Source organism: Ctenopharyngodon idella, chromosome 21, assembly GCF_019924925.1.
Source record: "Ctenopharyngodon idella isolate HZGC_01 chromosome 21, HZGC01, whole genome shotgun sequence".
Taxonomy (NCBI): Eukaryota; Metazoa; Chordata; class Actinopteri; order Cypriniformes; family Xenocyprididae; genus Ctenopharyngodon; species Ctenopharyngodon idella.
Window position 1 is genome coordinate 17,870,955 of NC_067240.1, and position 23,583 is coordinate 17,894,537.

General features: G+C 37.8%; 1 protein-coding gene across 3 annotated transcripts in view; it reads left to right on the top strand.

Moving 5' to 3' along the window:
- The first annotated feature begins 602 nt into the window (after positions 1-602).
- Positions 603-23,583, top strand: part of ppp3ca (protein phosphatase 3, catalytic subunit, alpha isozyme) — a 71,743-nt gene continuing 48,762 nt past the window's right edge. For 2 of the 3 annotated variants that reach the window (XM_051878305.1, XM_051878307.1), the window contains exon 1: positions 603-900. In XM_051878305.1, coding sequence (XP_051734265.1) covers positions 840-900 — 61 coding nt within the window. In that variant the 5' untranslated portion in view covers positions 603-839. The remainder of the gene's footprint in view (positions 901-23,583) is intronic. The other variant, XM_051878306.1, reaches the window with a different exon arrangement.

Here is a 23,583-nt window from a genome sequence, read left to right on the forward strand (position 1 = left end):
ACAAATTCAGTGGAGAATCCAATGGAGAAAATCGCATTAGGCTATTTTTAGACAACTTTTTTGACTGGCCATTGGGCTACTTTTGTTGCACATACCTGGCAACCCTGCATTTATGCTTGTTCTGTATTGGCAGTGGCAAGATCCATACTTGCTCTGCAGCAGCAGTAGCGTAGCAAATGTATTTCACCAAGGCCAAACATATCAACATTGTCATACTCATCACCATGCCAAACTCTCCGAGACTATAATTGTGATCATTATCCATAACTCCCATTTAAAAGAGCACCAAAACTTCGCGTTATGTATTTAGAAAAACAAAATTCACCACTCCTCTTCAATGATGGTAGTGGGACGATGCCACATGCGGGACACATTCGTACAGACCTGAGTGGCATTTCAACTTGATTACCAGTCATGGCGTTGAGCGAGCAGCGCCTTCTCGGGAAAGCCCTTCACCTCCACCTGATGGCAGCATCACGCAGCCCCTTCACATGGGTGCGTGGGAGTTCCCCGCTTCGCCATGTCGGGGTGGTGCAACGCGCTGAAAGGATCTCCCGAGCGCGCGCGCACTCTCTCTCCTTTCTCTCTACCGCCCCCACCCCATCAGCTTCATCCTCCCCCTCACGACAGTCTCAGTCTCAGCAGCAGCAACAGCATCGTCCTCCTCCACCCTCTCTAGGCAGCAGCAGCAGCATTATCCGGCGGTGAGACACGGAGTAGACGCATCCAAGTGATGCCACTGCACCAACCGCATCTCGCCATCGGGAAAACACGCCGAGAATAAAGCGCTTCTTCTGCGAGGAGGGAGAAACACATTCGCCTGGAGACATCCACTGCCCATGAAGATGTCTAACGCTGACATGGTCTTGAACTCCACCGATCGGGTAGTGAAATGTAAGTGTACGTTTCGTCCCTCTCTTCTACCTGCATCTTTCTTCTGTGATCAGTGTTAAATATGGATGTCGTGCCGTTATTTATGTACAGTTTCGCAAAATGTTGTCACAGCTAATTAAGACATTTCGATCGCATTTATTAATGTGGTCGGTTCGCGTTTAGGACTGAATGGTTTTGAGATACGAGATCGTTTCGATGATTTTCTCAGCTATGGATTGATGTTAATTGAGTCACAGGCAGGCACAGGGAGATGTGTTAAATAAGGCAGATCCAGTGGAGGCGGTGATGCAGCAGGATTTAGGTGGCATCACGCAGCCCTTCCTGTATTCTTCAGAGACAATGGAGCAATAAGGTTTTCAGTTCGTTTTTAGCTGTTTGCTTTCTGGAGGGAAGCCTCCAGTCTGAAGGTAAATCATTCGAGCTGGAAACTGTCACGCCCCCGTTGCGTCTGATTGATTTTCTTGCATTTACCGGTCACGTAGCGCACATTAATATTCACAGAGGAACATGAAAGCAGATCATTGAGACTCAATATAAGCGTCACGGTCTTATATAGAAACTACATTTCCGTTTAATTGAAGGTGCATGCAGTCATTTTTTACTAAAAAGGTTTGAAAGGTTGAGAAATAGTATTTAAAAAATACACACACATACACAGACGCATAAATGTCAATAGTTAAATCAGTCTTATAGCAAAAAGCTGTTTTGTTCTACATGGAGAGGGTTGCCCCCTTCATCGGTGCCACCATGTTGGGATCACATGACCGGCCGTGTGATGCAATTGACCGTGTAACTAATAAAAACATTAATTTTGCCAGTGCTCAGGATGCTTTACAAAGCATAAATGTAAACATACATTCTAACAACATAGTTGTGTGAGTGTGACCCCTCAGACAGTTGAATAGACAGAGAAATATAGAGAAACGTGAAAAATATATATATACATATAAATAAAAAGTAAAAAGCTACACAAACAGCTTCAGTAGTGTCAGCAGTTAAACTTAATGCATCCAGGCCAATAGGTGTCAGTATAAAGTCTATAACCACTACTAGTGTTGGAATGAGTAAAAGCAGATGAATGTAAACAACAATTTACGTAATTTTATGCTGCCTTCACGTCGGAATTATTGTAAATACCAGTTTCCTAGTTAAAGATTTGGACATGAACGCCTTCTCAAGTCAAAATTTGAATGCGATGTTCTCGTAATCACGCCTTCAGAAGTGGGAAGTGGGAAATTTCCGATGGCACCTGAAGGCAGCATAAGCATTAATCCATTTCTGTCTTTTAAGTTTAGAACCATAAAAGTGCTTCACTATTTAATTAGACATGTAGTTTCTTTTAAACTAGTTTATTTTATTTGCATTACTTGAGCTGTTGGCTACTGTGATACTATATTCTTGTAGATTTGTGTAAAATTGCAGACTCTGGAGGTATTCAGCCTCCTCAAAGCAGTCAAACCTCAATGCTGGTCTTTTTCTCTTTTTTTTTTTTACACAAATTAACACTTCAGCCTAGCTGATTGATTTGAATTGCAAAAATCTGTGGGCCTGTGAACTTTTGAAACAATTCAATTTGCATGCTAATGTGGCCACATTTGAATGTGTTTTCTACTGTGTTGTTTCGATAAATAGTATTAACACTTAAAACACTCAAAAATGAAAATTCTGTCATCATTTACAGACATCCCACCTCTCCCGGAAGGTCTGGGAGTCTCCTGCATATAAATGGCGGCTCCCTGACGCCCCCATAATTATATACAATATCCCAGAAATCGAGTATGCGAGACGCGAATGCATATAATATAATATAATATATTCTGTTGTAATGCAATGTTATGTGTGTGTGGGGGGGGGGGGGGGGGGGGGCTATGGGGGGAATGGTGTTTTTGTGCCATCTTCTGTGTGGGATGTCTGATTTACCATTCAAAACTCATATGACTTTTTTCTGTGGAGCATAAAAGGAGATGTTAGGCTGATTTAGGGCCTGAATATTGCTAGTAATCGCACATATCACCCTGAAGATCATTTCACATGTTGTTCAGTTCTGATTTGTTGACAAGAATATTTTTGGCAGAACATTTGATTTTTATCTGCCTTTGCAGGATCTTATGACATGGGCCATTAAAACTCAGGCTTTGATACAAGTCATCTGACCTCTCTAAAAGTTAAGGTTGAATTAGTCATTGCCACACGTAATGAGTCACAGTAGTGACCCCCCTCCCACGCGCCGGCTACCTCATTTCTGGCCGTTTTAACCGTAACGCCATTCTCTGAACTACCCCTGTCTCCTCTCCCCCTTATGTATAATTGAGGGCTTTTATCATCAACAAAATGCATCAATAAATAACCACATCTAAAATCCCAGGTTAGCTAAGCATTCATATTTAGCAGTGTGCAGCTCCAAATACAGGAGACAAACAAAAAATTTGTCTCTGCATAGAATCCCCACAGCGGCAAAGCAGGATTTCATAAAACAGTGCATGGTGTGTCATTTGCAGAGTCTCATTTACTAAGTGCAACTAGAGTTAGGCCTTTCATTTCTGCACTGGCATAATGGATTTTATGGCGCTTTCCATTTAGCATTTTGATATGCTGGTTTATCTTCTCGTCTCATGGGAGCTGTACTGAACATCGCTCTCTATATGCTAAATCATTCATTTGTACCCACACTGCTAACATTCTCAAACTCGTTTCAAGCTTGCTGATGAATCTGTCTTAATGTTCCTGGTATGAAGGCATTGTGATATGTCACAAATACAAACTCCAGTGTAAATTTACGTTCTGAAAAAAACTTTACAGATTTGCAAAGGTGAACTGTAGCAGAAGCTGAACATTGTGGCTGTTCTGTGGTTCTATGAATTCTTTACAATTTACACAAATATCAATAATATATAAAAAAAAAAATCAAAAATCACTTTTTGTCATGGGTGTAGATGCTACAAAATTTCATACAAATCGGACAAATTTTGTAGGAGGAGTTTGAAAAAGTAGGTTTTGAAAAAAATTCAATATGGTGGACAGTAAGTATGGTAGAATATGGCAAATTTGGTACTGTAGGACTCGGCATAAGACAACAAATCTAATGATGTAAGTTAAATGACAATATGTTGAATTTTTCATATGTTATAAGCATTTTCATAAATTTCATTATATCTCTTGACCACTAGGGTGCGCTAACCTAAAACTTTACAGGTCCTCTCAAAACATGGCCTTGATGAATCATACCGAGTTTCGTAATGATACGAATTCGTAAAACACAGCATTTCATGACAAAATTCAAATTGGCTGATGCCCAAAATGGCCGACCAAAGAAAATTGGATATCGTTCAACTCAGCATGCCTCAAGGAATCTAAGGAGACCATCCTCATGATTTTAGGACAAGGCATTCAAGTTATAAGCAAAAATAGCCATTTTTCCTATCTTGGCTCCAGTAGGTGGCGCTGTGACGATACTGTGCATGTACCCCCAAGTCATGCCTGTAATGACATATACCAAATTTGGTGTCAATACACCAAATCATTGCAAAGATACAGCATCAAATCCATTTTTGCGTGCTCACCGTCAAATTCGTTGATGCGCAATATACGAGAACAAATTGGCCGATCAAAAATCTTTTAATAATTTTTTGAGTGTGAGTAGATGCTACATACCAAATTTCTTGCAAATTGGACAAACGCTCTAGGAGGAGTTCGAAAAAGTAGGTTTTAGGAAAATTCAAAATGGTAGAAAAATTTTCATGAATTTGCATTTGAATCAGCATGAGGCATGGAATTTTGTTTCTAGGACTTGCAAAAGTTATGAGCATAAACATAAGTGAATCTTTGAACTGTTGGTGGCGCTAGAGGGTTTGAGGTAGAGACCAAATTTGTCAAGACTGTCCTCTATCTGTGTGCCAAATTTCATAACTTTTTACCATACGGTTCTATGGGCTGCCATAGACTCAAGAGCAGAAGAATAATAAGAAGGAGAAAACTAATGATTTCAATAAAAAAAAAAATTATTATTATAATTAATAATATATGAAAAACAATAACAAAAAGTGCATCTTTTACAAATGTGGTCCTGCCATCCAACATGTTGATGTGCTTGTGTTTCTTGCAAAAATCTGTGATGTGTCAAGAAATTGGCCACTTGGGTTTCAAACTGGTTTAATTTTAGTGGACACAAGAATTTGTGGACGCTCCAAACAAACCAGACCCCTCTAAAACAGATCAAACTTAGAAAGTACACTGATCGCACAAAGCATGTTTTTCTGCACTTGTTTCAATGTGTCAGAAGTGCATACAACTGTAGTTATGATATTACCACATTTACCAAAATACTGAGGTATAGCAACACTAATTTAGCACTATTACACTGCTAAACACTACAACTGACTGAACATTAGTTCTCTATTTAAATGTCTACTGAGAGTGAGTGAGTCAAATGAGCACATTTTGTTTTATTTGCAGTCATTTTGAACAAATTAAGAGATGTAAACTCTATGGAATCAATTGGGCACAACTGACATAGATGATTATAGTGTTTCAGGGGAGGATGTTATAGATAAAGTGCTCGTTTAGTGCAGTTATTAGACTGTGAAGAAAGACATTGTTCTTCGAAACTACAGTATGTCAATCAGTGCCTTAAAAGTGTCTTAAAGCCCAGAGGAGGAAGGTCAAGTGTTGCTTCAGCCTCTGAATGCTGGTGGGAGTCTTGCCCACTTGCCCACTCGTAGTTCTGGGTTGCCTACATGCCAGGCTTAGAACGGCCTACTTTGGTGAGTCCAATTCTAGGACATTAACTGTGTTAGTTCTGATGGGGCTTGCCGAGCCACAAGGGGCTCAAGAGGTATTGTCAGGATATAAATGGGACACTCAGAAAGGTGAGTCACCTAGTGGTGGTGTTTCTCTGGGTCATGTTCTGATTAGGACAAACGAAGATTACTACAATTAGTGTTGTTACAATGCTGTTGACCTGACATTGTCAAGTAAGAAATGCTGCCAAGTAAGCTGTGCTGTTGTTTCTACTTACTTATGTGGCATCCAACTCTGCTTTGAAAGTAATTATGTAGCCAAGTATATATATATATATATATATGCAATAAGGTACGAGAGGCTGAAGCTTACTGTATTATGTAGAAGAGTATTGTGAGAAAAAGATCGAGTGAGCGAGTTTATTTCCTGCATTCAGACGGCTGAAGGGGTTGCAGGCACTCCGCTTTTCGTCGTGCCTAACAACGCCCTTCAGCCATGACTTATTCACGATACAGCACTAGCCTCAAATACCTTATTGCTTTTATAAAACAGTTACCACACAATACAAATATTAAAGCCAGAAATATGTATCAATGCAACTTTCATGAAGTAAAGTTTCACTAAAAGCCTTCCTTCCGCCAGAAAAAATAGTCCCCGACAGTGAACAGCAACAGAAGTTACATTATTACACCATTAGATGGCGGCAAAGACTGTCTTTATGAGTGTGTCAGTCAGTAGCGAAGACTTTTACATTGAAAAGACAGAATTGTTTTGAAAACAGAAGAAGACGCAACTGACAAATGCTTTGACTATCGCTTTCAGTCACGGGAAAACCCCTTAACTGTTAAAAGGACAAGATAATACATCGGACATTTAAACAGATTTTTTATTATGAACATAGGACTGACCTGAAGGAAAATGCTAAATCTGAATGCAGGTAATAAACTCGCTCACTCGATCTTTTTCTCACAATACTCTTCTACATAATACAGTAAGCTTCAATGAATAATATCAATTGAGAACAAACAGTTTACGTTGCTAAGAGTGTTGTGTATTGATACACCGAACCCTTGGGTGAAGCGGTCATAGCCGTGTTTTATCATGAATAAAACACAACTATTGACCAATCCGAATCAAGGACAGGAACTAACCGTTTTATATGTATATATATATATATATATTATTCCTTTTTCTGAAAAAAAAAAGAAGTTATGTTTGAAAGAAACTCATTAAAGATGCACAATATATCAGTTACTGGCTGATACTACAGATTTTTATAGCCGATATTGTATATTTAATTGTGCATGGTAATTTCCTCTAATTTTACATTTAGATTATCTTGAATGTCATTAAATAATTACTATTACTATTAGTGTTTAGTGTTTTATTTTTTATTCATTTGGACAAATAATTTAATATCGGCCATTTGTTGGTTATCGTCCATAACATGAAAATAATTATCCTCATAAGGGTGAATTTTAAGATCGATGCATGGGTGTTTGCCAGGGCATTTCAGTTGCTAGGATTCATTTTTAGGGCATTTGCTATACGGTTGCTATGGTTTTCTGTGGCCATTTGCAAAAACTGCTTAGACTAGACTTAACAGTTTGTCATCTAATTATTTTAAGGTCATCATGTTTTAAAGTCTGTTACATAAAAAGAGTGAGTGTGATTTCACCAAATACAACATGTTCCTGGATCAACATCTTTGTTGATCCTGGAACAACATTCCAATTAACCAATCAACCAATTAACCAAGTGCCATACAGTTTATGTCAAGTTTAGGCTTACAACCAGGGTTAGGTGCTTCTACATCAGTTTTATTAATTTATTATTTCCCCCTGATTTCAGGGATAACTTATGGGTAGGGTTAGGGTTAGGGATATGGTTAGGCCTAAATTTTCAGACAGGAATGTTATTCCAGGATCAACAAAAAATGTCGATCTAGGAACATGTCTTACTTTGCAAAATCACAGTGACCCATAAAAGCATAGATTTAAAGAAAAGTTGACTGCTTTTACTAACTGCTAGTTGGTCAGACTAGTTCTGAAGACACAGTCTAAACATAGTGACAATGTTTATGCAACTGTCCCCATGTTGGTTTCTAAGTGGTTACTTACCACCAATTTTCTATGATATATGGTTTGTGTCTCTCCTCTGTAAGCCTAAATTTGAATATCCTATTGCATACTTAGAAAAGTTCATATCACTCCTCTTATCAATAAACCACATAATTTGAGGTACCATTCATGTCTGCAAAACAAACAATGTCAGTACATATATACATATACTGTACATATATATATATATATATATATATATATATATATATACTATAAATAACAAAAAATGGTTGTATTTAGTAAACCCACCCAAAAAAAGGTTCCAAACAAATGCTCTGTTATTTAAGCTTCGGTTTCTTTGTCGGTTGATACAAATAGCTCAGCATGAGCCTTCTCTGGCCACAATGTTGCAGTTTCCCATATTCATCATGATATACATTTTTAATGAGTTAATAAGCCTGTGTTTTCCCTTTGAATTAGTGTGATCCCTTGGGCTATTCATTGAGTGATCATCCAGAACTGTTGTTCAAGCAATAAGCTCAAAGCAAAATATGAGCATAATCTGTTAGATGAAGGAGTCCATTCAGAGGCAATGGTAAGGGGCAGGTGCACAAGGGTGGATGAAAAGGTGGAGTAATTACTGACAGGATTAAGAGGGAGCGAGATGGATGCTGCATGGGGATCTGCTTGCCTGATATGTACATGCAGGCTTTATATAGTAGTGTGGGTGAATTATTTAAGCATTGGTTTGCAGCACTGTTTCAGTTCACATGGCTCTCTTACATAACAACACTTCCCTGAGGTCTACTGATGAGATGGAGAAGAGGAGGGAGATGAGGGAATGAAGAAGAAAAGATGAAAGAAAGGATGAACAATCTTAAGGCCTATTCACACCAATGTGAATATTCAGTAGGAGGACAATGTTGAATAAAAACAGTAGGTTCCTATAGGCTTGTTCTCACTGGATGCAGCAGCCAACAAACCTAATGTTTTTTGCAGAGAGACATTTTATGTCTTTAACTGGTCAATAAGATATTAATTTACAACAGCACTACAATGGCAAACAAAACAAATAAATTAGTGCTGTCAAATCGATTAATCGCGTAAAAGTATATTAGATGTGATTAATCGCAATTAATCGAGTTGATAGCACTAAAATAAATATGTATATATTTATTTATTTGTTGTGCATATATATAGTCCAACAAAATTTGTTTAGGTCTTGGTGTGAATATAGCTTTCGACTGCTAATTGTTTTGCATTTTCATTTTGCGTTGGGTGTGAATAGGTATTTAGAGAGGGGAAACAGAAAAAGGGAATGGGGCTGTGTGTGTGAGAGGACTGGAGAGGTGTAGGACAAAGACGTTTCCTTGGAGAAAGGTGGACAACGGATCTGGAAGGCAACAAAGGGGAATATAAAGAACATGAAGAGAAAGTGACAAATAAAGGTTGAAGTAGATAGACAGGGCATAGAGGAGAGGGGGAGAAAAATAAGACGATAGGAAAGAAGTAGAGACAGAAGGAGAGCCACGCATGAGAACGCTTGTAAACTGCACATACACATGACAGGTCTGTGGATGAAGGCTGGAGCTGTCTCAGCGTCTGCTTGTTATAGCAGTCTTGCTTCAACACACACACGTTTCAAACATCACTAATGCTATCACTCTTTCGTTAAAGTTAAACTATGGATGTATCCCAAATCGCATACTTCCCTACTATATAGTGGGCGAAAAAGACGTATGTCAGAATTCACGGTACTCATAAAAAAGTAGGCAAAAAGTAGTAGGCAAAAAGTACCTGGATGACATAGTACTCCCAGTGAGATTCTGAAGTGTGCATCCAATGGACAATTTACTATCCCATGAGGCCACGAGAGAGGATTTGCGAATGGCGGTGAAGCGGCATAACTGACAATGGTAGGTCGCATGATAAGGGCAACATGGTAATAGTATGTCCAGATTAAATTCATACCATATAGAATGTACTTTTTTACAAATTCAAAATAAATATCTACTCGAGAGTATGCGACTTCGGACACAGGCTGCCTACGTCACTTGTGGCGTTCTAGTGGTTAAAAAATAAAACTGCATGGATCTTGCAGAAGAACATTGTAGCTGGAGTCACACAGGTACTGGGCTAAAATAGTCTGAATATAAATACTTATTATAGGTGAACTGTAATGATTCATGATGAACACGTTTTGGAAGATGGATTTATAAGGTACTTTTGAACAAAAAAGTTTCATTGTGTACCTTTAAGTTATGTTCTGGTCAGGGCCATGGCATGGGGCTAGTGAATATTTCTCATGGTGTATTGATTCACTTTTGAGAGATCATTTCAAAAGCCCTGGTCTGCTCTGTTAAGTTGTGGCGCTCATATCATGTCGATATTGTTTAAATCTGTCTTGCGTCACATCATGTTCCCCTCTCTTCTATTCATCATTTCTTGTCATTTTTCAGCTGTCCTTTAAAAAAAAAAAACAATAAAAACTGCAAAAAAAGCTCTAATGATATGAGCTGTACTTTAGTGACATTGTGCAGCCCTAAAATATGGATGATATTTTGTTTTTCTGTAATATATTGTGGTAGAAATGTTTACCAGATGACTTTAATAGCTATATTTGGAAGGAATTATTATTTTATAATGATTTGGGTGATTTTGTAGGTGATTTTTGTACATTTGTATAGAAAATTCAAATAGTTTTAGGAAACTGAACAATTTTTTTTTTTTTTTTTTTGATTTATGAACTTTTATGATTTTATGAATGATTTAAATTAAGTTAAACCTTGAGTGTTCACAGTTGGGTATACTCTTTACAAGACCCAACTCAAATCTCTTTCAGTAGTTTAAAAAATAATAATTTTTCACTTGAAATTTCATAGGCCTCACTCCCTGTTTTTGTCCCATTCAATACGACTATAAAATATTATTTGTATTGTAATTATTATTAATTAAAAATATTAAACAATATAAGAAATAATACTATTGTACTGTAAAATAAAAAAAATAAAAAATTGCACCAGGTCAAAATTGAATTGTTGAGAAAAAAAACACAGATAAGTTTTATTGTTACATTCAAAAGTAATGTGAAATACAAGTAAATGAAAACAAAATGTTTACAAAGATTATAAACACTATAAAGATGTATTTTAGTTCCCTTTAATCCACAACAATTCATTTCAATTAGGGTGTTCACACTTGTCACGTTCGATTAAAACGAAACCTGGTGCAATTGTTCTGTTAGTGCGGTTCATTTGAACATGTGTGAACGCTGCCATCCGAACCCTGGTGCGCACCAAATAAGCGGACCGAGACCGCTGAAAAGATGGGTCTCGGTCCACTTCCAAATGAACTCTAGTGCGGTTCGAATTATATGAATGCAACACGGACCAAAGACATGTAAACGAACCAAAAACAGGAAGATGATACCCTAAAAAGGACAGAATCCTCACGCATATGGGTTTTTCGTCATAGCCGCGAGTTTGCCCATTACAGCCATCAGACGCGCGTCTCCACGCAGCAGATCGTTTGTGTGACGGATGGACACCCGCCGCTGTTTTGACTCCTTTACACATTTTATAAGCTCTTCATGAGTTCCCAGCTGTCCAAAATACCATCATGTGCAGGCTACACACACACAACAAGCGCAAAAAAAAAAAAAAGCAAAACTAAAACTGAGATGGCTTATATTCTGGAAAGTAATAAAAATAATAAAAAATTTATTTTATTGTACTCTGTAAAATTACAATACTTATATTTACGTGTTAATTTCTTCATTTCCAAAGCTTTTTTTATAATTTTTTTAAAAAAATTAAAATTTGCGCTGCATGTTTCAGAGTGAAGAACGGTGCTGATTATTTAATTTCATTTTTTTTATTTCAATATATCCTGTAATAAATAAAAGTAATTTATAGTACACTGTAAAATTACAATACTAATATTTACATCTTAATTCATTTTCAAACTGCAGAGCTTTTATTTTGGCGGTTTGTCAGCAAATAAATATATGCACCGCTGCGTGTTTTAGAGTGAAGTGTGGCACTGTGTTCATTTCATTTTATTTCGATATATTGTGCATATATAACGTTCCTCCATCAGACTCTGTATCAACACACCATAATTTCTCTGCACACTGTCCCAAAGCACACCGCCATGCCCGCTCTGGCCCAACCCCTGCCTCCCATTCTCATACCAGTCAGTCAGCAGTGCCAGGCAGCCACACTAACTCCATCTCTTTCATCTCTCCCTTCTCCAGCATATTGGCTTTTCATGCATGGGTTGTGCTCAGGCCTGCAAGCTGCCACACTGCCACAGCCCATAAACACGCAAGGGCTCGGCACACTTCAGGTCTGTGCATCTTGCGGGACCACTGACGCATTTTGACACAAGCGGCACTCATGTTTTGAGTTGAGACTCATAAAGCAAGTGTTCCCAATTCTGGTTGCCACATCTTTTTAGTTCTGAGTATTATTTTTTGTAATCCAAACAACAACTGAGGTCGGACACAACGGCATTGGGACCGGAGGGCGTTAGTCTGTATTCCAGAGTGATTCCTAGCTGCTGTGCTTCACGCCACGCGATTCATGGCTGTTATGTAATCCAGTTTCTTCAGTTATTAATAATGTCCTGTCAACATGTCCACTTCTCTCTGTTCTTTTTAACAGGCTCCACAGCTCCCTGCCACCTCTGAAATACCTAAAATGATACGTTGATAAAAGATTCGCTGTGCGACGTTAACGATGACAGATACAGATACATTGCACCGATGACAGATACATTGTTAGTCTGCAGTACACAGTATATTAGGCCAAAAACATTGACAATGGGTAATGGTGAAAAGTGAATAATTTCACTGAATAGAGTCATAAGTTATTGTAACCGAGTCATGAGCAGAATGAGTAATGAAAGCTTTCAGTTCACTTACAGCAATTGTGGGTTTGGATGTTTTGGCCAAGATTACAAAGGCTGAATGATGACGTTAAAGCCATAATGAACACTATTTTTTATTTAAATGCATGTTATTGATCTTATTGTGAAAAATTCACCCGTGTACGTTTCATTTTTTGACCTTCCCGGCCCTACATTTTTGTTCTTTTTTGATAATCTGTTACACTCAATAAGCATTTAATTTCAAGGAACAATTTTTCGATTGATAGTTTTCAGTATTCAGTACCTTTTCATCCACTATCTTGTTGTGGTGCATTCTGGGATTCTCTGCAACATGTAATGGTACCTTAATAAATATGTGTAGTATGCAGAACTGTCACATTATTTGATAGTTTAAATGCTGTTTAGTGCATTTTTAAATTCAGTATTAACATGTGCATGTCCCCTTTCATCAAGATTATTTAATCGACAATAGAATACAAAAATAAAATTCTTTTATTTCTTTTACATACTTTTATTGAATTTGTCTGTCCCTGAATGTGTGTGTGTGTGTGTGTGTATATAAATATTTATTTACACTGCTCGGCCAAAAAAAAGTCGCTGTTTGGATTTTAATAGGCAAATACTTAAGAATCTATGAATGGATCATTATTACAGTGATTATTATGTTTCTAGCATGTTTTATGTTTGGCAACGGTTCTTTTAACCCTTAAAGATTAAGAGTGTGTAGCTTTTCATTTCTTAAACAACCATGTAGGAAGACACATCATGGCCATATTCCAAGATTCACCAGTGTTAAAATTGTGAAAGAATGGTTCAGAGAGCGTGAAAAATCATTTTCACACATGAATTGGCACCTCTGTGTCCAGACCTTAATTTCATTTAAAGTCTTTGGGATGTGCTGGAGTAGACTTTACAGAGTGCTCACCTCTTGCATTGTCAATACAAGATCTTGACCAAAAATTGATGCACCTCTTGATGGAAATAACATCACAACATTTATTTCCATTGAGAGGTGCATCATTTTTTGGTCAAGATCTTGTATTGACAATGCAAGAGGTGAGCACTCTGTAAAGTCTCCTCCAGCACATCCCAAAAACTTACACCGAGGTTAAGGTCAGTGCCAATTCATGTGTGAAAATTATTCTTCATGCTCCCTCCCAACAATTCTTTCACAATTTGAGCCTGATGAATCTTGACATTGTCATCCTGGAATATGGCCATGATACATTTTAAAACATGGTTGTTTAAGAAATGAAAAGCTACACACTCCATCTTTAAGGGTTAAAAGAACCGTTGCCAAACATATAACATGCTAGAAAAATAATAATCACTGTAATAACGATCCATCCATAGACTCTTAAGTATTTGCCTATTAAAATCCAAACAGCGACTTTTCTTTTGGCCGGGAAGTGTGTATATATATATATATATATATATATATACACCGATCAGGCATAACATTGACCACTGACAGGTGAAGTGAATAACACTGATTATCTCTTCATCACGGCACCTGTTAGTGGGTGGGATATATTAGGCAGCAAGTGAACATTTTGTCCTCAAAGTTGATGCTAGAAGCAGGAAAAATGGGCAAGCGTAAGGATTTGAGCGAGTTTGACAAGGACCAAATTGTGATGGCTAGACGACTGGGTCAGAGCATCTCCAAAACTGCAGCTCTTGTGGGGTGTTCCCGGTCTGCAGTGGTCAGTATCTATCAAAAGTGGTCCAAGGAAAGAACAGTGGTGAACCGGCGACAGGGTCATGGGCGGCCAAGGCTCATTGATGCACATGGGGAGCGAAGGCTGGCCCGTGTGGTCTGATCCAACAGACAAGCTACTGTAGCTCAAGAAGTTAATGCTGGTTATGATAGAAAGGTGTCAGAATACACAGTGCATCGCAGTTTGTTGCGTATGGGGCTGCATAAGAGCAGACCAGTCAGGGTGCCCATTAGGGGGTGCAACGGTTCAGATTACTCACGGTTCGGTTTGTATCACAGTTTCGGTACGGTATGGTATGTGCTATGTTCAGGTAAGAAAATTGCTACTGTCAAATAAAAATAAAGAAAATAAGAACAAATAATCAAACAGCTTAAATAAAAGCAAAGATACAAATAAATAAAACTTTTCAGGGTTTTTTATGTATCCAGTTTTCAGGTACAGAAATTGAATAAAGTAGCTAATAAAATGCAAAACAACATTGCATATAATCTTCACTGTATAAATTAAATAAAGATCAATCATTATTAATTATTAAGTTACTATTCAGTCATGAGCAATGATTGGTTTCCTTGTCTTTTGTTGTTTGATTAACATTAAAAACACATTCAGACAGCAAGAATGCAAGGGCTGCTGTCTCTTTAAGACATAATACACGGATCAGTACACTGATACTGAACACATGCGTTCTTTCTCGAGTGTATAAGTTCACTTAAGACATAACCAACTATGCTTGCTAGGATACTCGCCAAGACGGGCATGTTGACATAATTTTTTGTGAATTTGAATGAGACCTCAATCTTTGCGCGCTGTACACGCGCTTCCGCGTGCGCGCTTCGGATGAGCGCACAAATCTTCTCACAGCATGCGCGTGATAAGTTCTCTTTCACGACTTGCACTCGAATGTTTAAATTGGCAAGGCTTAAATGAGTTTAGTTTAAACATAGATATCAACGTGTGCTGTTCAGGTCTCACCTGCACTCACGCGCTATTAACACCCGGGTGAAGTCGGGGTAAATGACTGTTCATATAGAGCATGCAGCACTCGCACTGAACAAAGTTTAGGGGAAGCCAGAATGCATATCCATCGACAGAAACATACATTAGCCTAACTCTGCCTGTCTGTTTTATTTATTTTCGACAAACCATATTATCGTCAGATATGAGGTGAACCGTGGTGCAAGTGCGTGCCGAACCGAGTGTGCAGAACGGTACGATTCGTTTTTTTTTACCGAGAACCGTTTCACCCCTAGTGCTCATGCTGACCCCTGTCCACCGCCGAAAGCACCAACAGTGGGCACGTGAGCATCAGAACTGGACAACGGAGCAATGGAAGAAGGTGGCCTGGTCTGATGAATCACGTTTTCTTTTACATTACGTGGACAGCCGGGTGCATGTGTTGTTTACCTGGGGAACACGTGGCACCAGGATGCACTATGGGAAGAAGGCAAGCTGGCAGAGGCAGTGTGATGTTTTGGGCAATTAACTATAACAGTAAAAATTTAAACAGCCTCATAGGGTAAAACTGACATAAACTCACACTATTTGAGTTAGGACTTTACTTTTATTAAAAGTAGCCATTGTTCATCCATAGTTGCATCATACAATTAGATCATGATAACCACCATGGTAAAATATGACTATGTGGTTTTTATGGTATTTGTTATGCAAAACAGTAGCCTAAATAATACATGTTTTAGTATAAATACAAATGCACAAATAACAATTATATTCCATTACTCCTTTAATACATGTCTACATACCACATTTCTGCCACATTCAATACCATTGTGCAGTTCAGGGGCAGACTGGCCATCTGGAGCACCGGGAGTTTTCCCAGTGGGCCGCTGTACAATGTGGAATGGCCAGTTAAGCCCTGTTCACTCTGCCAGTGACTTTGTCACTGTATGTCACTAGTCTCTGTACTGTGAAGACACTTGTGGGTGTTCCCAGTGCTGTCGCTCTTTAATGTTATTGCTAGACAGCACGTCTGGCCATATCTTTAGAAAATGCAAGCACAAATGATAATGTGAATTTAGGCTGATTGGGACACTTTTTCCCAGTCATCTCAAAAGCAAAAAGTGTCCTAATCAACCTGAACTCACCCTTGTATATTGCTGGTAAAACTAAGATATAATTCTAATTTCACTTAAAATAATTAATGATCATTCTAATTAGCATTCTGTTGTTGGAGAGTATTGTGATATAAACTACAGCAGTGTACAGTGCATTAAATCATTAACCAGATTGAAGGTAGGGTAGGTAATTTTTTTATAAACATTTTTTGTTATACTGGTTGAAACTCTCTTCACATCCTGATAGCAATCAATAATAGAAGTGGTCTAAATATTAAAACATGTACATATATCTTCTGTGGAAGTCCCAGGACCACAAAAAATGCTTGTCCAATCATGATCATAAAATGTAGTTCCTTCTGAACCAAAACAATGATCTTATGTCATAATTGTAGTTACAAGATGGCAACCCGTGATGTTCTGCCCGGAGCTGTCACATCCACAGACTCAGATTTATGCGTTTCTGTGTCAACACTATCAATGCCAAAATGATTCTTCAGCTGTCAGGTGGTACAAGTAAGAGCCCTGTAAGTTGTTTACGCTCATAATTATTGTAATGTTCTGTGCTTTGAGACATGAGATAATTTATTGCCGTCTCTCGTGATGCTTTGCAGACTCGTACTGCCAAAAATTACTAAAACTTCATTCGAATTTGACAAGTAATCATTTTTCTTGTCCCTGATTATCAACATAATGCAGGTGAAACTGTTATATGGACTGCAGCAGTGCTAAATTATATAATATGCATCATATAATTAAAGGTGCAATAGGACATAAACAACTCAGAGAGCTTGTACTTGACTGCTGCAGATTATTTTCCGTGTTGATACTGTTGACATGGAAACGCATAATTGCGACGTGAACAGCTCTGGTTAGAACATCATGGGTTGCCATCTCTTAATTACAGTATATGGCGTGAGTTGGCAACGGTTCACATAGCTCGGTGGTTTATCCTGTAGGAACTGTAAAAGGTAGCTGCTGTTTGTTTGCGGTGCTCAGTGACCGACGTCTGTCTGTACTCTGCATAGCATGAAACGCGCTGATGACATATGATGTCTGCACGAACAGGGTGCGCGAGGGTTTGTAAAAACATATGTTGACAGGCAGCATGCCGTTTGAGCTGAGCTGATAAATGGTCTGTGTGGTGCAGTTTAAATGAGTGGCGCTGTTTCATTAACATTATATCAAATGTTTGTTATAATTGTATAGAGCAAAATTATATCGAAATAATTATCGTTATCGTTTTATCGCCTAGCCATATTTATACATACAGTATTTTTTTTAACTAGATGAGTGAAGTTTGATGACAAACTTTGATGTTGGCTTGACAATGTCAGGTCTGAAATAACAGCTTGAAGTTTGAAGGTTTTATTCAGAGAAATAATAAAAAATGTTACTAGCATGATTTAGCATGTTGCTAACATGAATTAACATGTTTAAGCACATTGCTAACATGATTTAGCATGTTGCTAGCATGAATTAACATGTTTTAGCACATTGCTAACATGATTTAGCATGTTGCTAGCATGAATCTGCATGTTTTAGCACATTAACATGTTGTTAGCATATTTTACCACATTGCTAGCATGATTTAGCACTTTGCTAGCATGAATTAGCATGTTTTAACACTTTGATCGTCCGTTTGATGAAAATTGTTAGAAAAGATATAGCACACAGTCTGTCAACAGTCTGAAGGTCTGACACGAGTTTGGTGGTTGTAGCTTGAAAGCTTTAGGGGGAGATACTGTTCAAATTTTGGCTTTAAATAGTAGATCAGTATGTTGGCTATTCCAGTGTTACAGGATTTTTGTAAGTCCATTTTATGAGGCTTTTTCTGTCAGTATATGTAAGTTATTTTAAATGATTCTGGGTCAGTGAGTCATTTAAATTGTTATGCATATGTTGCATGCAGTGACAATTCAGCGTGTATTTGATGTGTCATTTCAGTTAGCATTAGCACAATTGTGTGCAGTTTCGGCCTAAGGCTGAAGCTCTTCTGTTAACATGATGAGGACATTGACAGGCATAGACAGTGTCATGCTGCCAGGTGTGCTTGTTGGTGATGCATGAATTGTCTAAGAGAGACAATCGCTACGGCTGTGCATTTTCTGCCACACACAGGCAGGGGTTATTCCCATATTATTGTCTAATACGCAAGAGGGATGTAATGTGTTTACACCCTTCAGGTTTCAGCTAAAGGTTTACTGTCAGTCACAGGCATCCAAAGCTTTCCCACAGGAGCAAATGAGGAGAGGGAGAGGAAGAGAGAACCTATTCGGCATAATAGAGCTGTAGATTGCACAATGTGAGACAGTCTGGAAGACAGGCAACCGTAACGGAGCTTGTTTAGATGAACGTAAGATGAGGCGAGACCACAATAGACTCATCCAGAGAGGAATGTACAGTCACGGAGTCTGGCATACAGACAAGATTTCACTTCTAATGAAAGTGAAGTTTGAATGACATTGTGAGAAAATAAAGAGCTACACTAAGTTACTTCTGAATGTGAGAAGAGACTATAGGTCTGTTCCAAAACGCATTGATCTGCCTACCTAGACAACAATTAAGGCACCATATATTCTGACTAATTTTGAACAAAAACAGCATTGTATCAATCTTTTGCACAGATGGAAATCCCACAGTGCACTGTGAAAAAAGATTCTTCTAATATGGCAGACAAAGTTAACAGATATTTGATGTGTCCGATGGCACTGAAGACCAGTTTAAGCAGTTTCTTTCAGCAGTATTTTCAGCTATTATATTTCATTTAATACTAAAAAAGCTATCAACGTTCAAAATTGGGTTAAACGGATCGTAGTTGATTTGACCAGGCCCCACAGTTCGGCACACATGTGATTCGCGAATTAATCACAAAGTTTAACCAAGAGTGAAAGTTTATCATTTGCACATTCAATTGATTTTAAACGATTTCAGCACAAAGGCAAAAGAGAACTCAATTCGGTACTTGCACACACAGAGAGCTGCGTTTCAATACCTCGTGAAAATGGATTCCTCATTCACATCTCCTTGCTCTTGAATGAACTAGGAGTGAACCAATATGAAAATTTTGGCCGATACGATAACCGATAATTCTTTATATTTGAGAGCGATAAACGATATTTTGGCCGATAAATCTAAATCCAAATTTATATACAATTTTTGAGAGCCTGATTACAAAAACAAAAGTCTCACCATTAAAAGCCATGTCCAAAACACAATTATAATGTTCTCATTATAATTTTATGTAGCCTATATGACAGACTTGCACTGCATATGTTGAACTTAACTGTATTTTCCTTTTTGAAGTGATTCCAATCATATTTTAAGCAATTCAAAACCATCGTGGTAAACAGTGCATATCTGAAGTGTCTTAGCTGAAGGAAATAATCCATTATTTATCAGCTTTAATACAGTGTATATATATATATATATATATATATATATATATATATAAAACACTGCATTGTGCATTTTAGCATATTTAGCTTAAACTATATCTAATTTTGCTTGATTCATTCTTGATTCATTTTTTGTGCATACTCTTCTATATGAATGTGCTATGCTCTGGATGTACCTTGTTTATATTTATATGTAAATATGTGTAAATTATACACCCCTGAGGTACTCCCAATAAGAGCGAGTTGCCTTTCTGCTTGCCTTGGCTGTTTTTTTTTTTCGTTTGCTGAAGCGCACAGTGGTTTATTAGCTCCAGAATAGAATATTTTGCTGTGTTTATGGTGTGCATAGAGAAAGAAAGAGCTGCTGCAGACCTGCACATTGGAGATTTAGTCCCAAATCACAGTGTATACTGTGTCTGAACCGGCCACACTTCAGTAGTCACCGGCTGTTGCTCGGCAACATGCACCACAGTCCAACATCTTGTGAAGTGTAGAGCCAAGCTGCTGTTTTCCATCTCACCCTTGAACCGCTCTCTCTCTCTCTATTCATTTTGCTCTCCATTCCTCCCTATGGAGACGGTTGTTCATCAGGCATTTCACACGTTCTCCTGTTTCTCTCTTGTCTATTCTTCCTATTAAGTTTCTTCTCACTCCGATAGGCCACACGTTGTGCTCTGGACCATCTCGTTATTGTTCATATTTACACAAACTTCCTGTCTATCTCATCATATTTCAGTCTGGATGCTGTGTGAGTGCGTCTTAGCCCTCTAGAGTATTGGGAGAAGGCAAAGATGGGGACAAATAGGGACATTATGTTCTTGTGGAAGAGGCATTATGCTCAGATGATGCTTCTGCGTTTTCTGTCTTTCTCTCTCGCTCTGTCTTTCTCTCGCTCCCTCCATCTGACTGTGCCGTGACGTCTTTTGGTGGACTCTCACACTGAGTCAGAAAGGTGCCAAACGATTTGTTGAAATGCTGTCACTTTGCACAAATTTGCTTCATCACTTTGAGAAGAAAACCCTTAAATCTTTTGCATACATCTACTGTGTCTTCTAGACGTGTGCTTTCTAATTTGTGGTCACACATCAAAAAGGCCAAAGGGCCACTAAATCAATGTTTTTTAAGCTCATAATAAACTGGATAGCATTAGAATTAATTAGGTAAAGAGTTTCAGAAATTAGTATCTGTCCGTGCTATTCTGAATGCGCTAGAGCTGCACGATTAATCGTTAAAAGATCACAATCTCGATTTAACACCCACGTGATCTCATTCCTAAAACGACAATGATTCGCCTGCGTCTATTGACAAAATCACACCGGGACAGTCTTTTCAGAAACACAGTATTGTTATTGTGTTATAACAGATAAGAACTGGGATAGAAGTTTATAGTTCAGATATAAACACTGATGTCTACAGAAGCGATCAAAATACAGTAGCTAAGTCACCTTTAGAAAGTAACATTGCGCTTCAAATAACGATTGTATCGATTACATCCTTACGCCACCAGGTGGCGACAAGTAGGCTACCTATTGAAAAATGTTTTTGTTATTGAATCATTCATAAAAGAGATTCGTTCAAAAAATCCTGATTCATCCAGTAATGAAACAAGTGAAATATTAATGAATGAGTCATTGAATCATTCATTCATTTAAATTTTAAATAGACTTAAGCAATTAACTTTTTTTAGAACTTCTAGTATGTTACGTGATTCACAATTTATACAGAATCATGCAGCTCTAGCAACATGTCCTCCAACCAATACGCCCATATAGGTCGTTTGTCACTTCCCTGAAATACGACCCATAGTAGCATTTAATAAAGTTGTGCCCCTATCGACAACAGGACACTTTCATTTTAGTGCATGAAATACGACCCATAGGAACGTTTGCTAAAGTTGCGCCCCTATCGGCAACAGGACACTTTCGTTTTAATGCATTGTACCCTTTTATCTGCGTTATATTTTGAGTTTCGCGTAGCTCAAATGGTAGAATATTGCAATATGCAACAATATGCAATCATGTGATCATGCGATGGTGGGTTCGATCCCAGGGAACACGTGCTCATAAAGTCTATATGCACTATAAATCACTAAGGGTAGGTTTAGGGTTGGGGTAGGTGTAGTCATTAATAAAAAAAAAAATGAGTTTTACTAAATGGAAATAGGACAAATGGTGTAAAAAGTCCACACATTGCATTTAAATGAACACACATTTTGATTGGTAACGACGGTCATACGTCATGATGACAGACGTAACACAACACTGTCATTATTTTTATGCCAGCTAGAGGGCGCATGACTTTAAAATGTAAATATAGGTCGTAATAAGGTGCTATGGTAATAAGGTAACTTATAGGGTTGTTTTTTTTGGAGGACAGTCTGGCTCTAGTATTGCTCTATATGCGTATTGTTAATTCTGCAGCCTATAATATTAACAATCTAATTTAAAATGCTAAAAAATCTCCCAATAAAAAACAACTTAAATCATATTTATTTTTATTTTCCCTCAATAACTATTGTTTTTATTAAAGAACATGCAGTTCTTGAAACTTTTTAAGTCACAAAATGAATTGTGGTTAATTCATTTATCTGATAATAAAAATGTTTGATATAAAGCAGATTTGTCATAATTACAGCATGAATAGTGAACATAGCCTATCTTAAAACATATTGTTTGTTTTGTTTTCTTGTTTTAAACAACCTGAATGGGTTAACTACAAAAATCACAAGATTAATCATGATTAATTATTCTAATCTACTGATAATGCTAATAATTTTAATGTTAAAGATCTGTTTCTTTTTTTTAAACAAAGCAACAGAAAATTGATATTTTTCCTGCTTCTCAGCCTTTTATAGAGAAAAAGGCCATAGTAATCTCACCTGTGGATGTTTCAGAAGAGATCTCAGCAGTGTCTCTTGGTTTTTGCTGAGATAGAAAAGTCTTTACATAGATTTGTGCCATTTGAGATTTCATGAAATGGTGGTGGCTTGACTCATGAATATTAATTACCTCATGTAGAAATAATTTAACATAATCATTCACTGCTTTGATAATGCCAATGTGAGGTATTGATCTGGAGTTGAAGTGTTTGTTCATTTCCAAGTCAAAACTGAAATGTAAACAGAAACATTACTATTACAAATGTTTGAAAATCATTTAAACAATTTCCGTGCCATTTCAATTTTATTGAGTTGCATTGAAAAACTGTAGATGTACTTCAGGTTCTAGTTGGTTACACAGATTCATCACACTGACCAATAGAAAGCTGATTGGTTTTTGAAAGTGACTCCTGTGTGTGAGCCTTGGCATGATTATCACATCGCTATACTATTGATCATAGATAATGAACCTTTTTCTCCTCAAAAATGTGTCTATATTTCGACCGTGTATTAAGATTTGTTAACATACCAAGGAAACCAAACATGTGCAAATATGCAGAAGTAACACAAACGCACCCACACACACTTTTTCGAATGGGCTTTTTCCTTACCGCTGTTAAAATCCTATGCTAGGCCTAGTCTCATTATCCCAGCAGCAGGAACATGAGATTTCTCTTTTTCCCCCTCAAGTCAAACATGAATTATTTAGCTTTGTGTTGATCACGTTGAGTCTCTGCCCTGAGCTTCCCTCCCCAGTTCCCCTACTGTATTTCTCTCTCTCTCTGAGCTGTGTATGTTGTTGCTAGCCTCTACTCAGCAATACAAAATGCATGTTTTGCTCACTGAATTGCCCATATCTCAGAAGTCTTATTCTGAAATCCTGCTCTGAGAGACTATGTCATCACGTATCCGAACAATGTTTAGCCTTTCTTC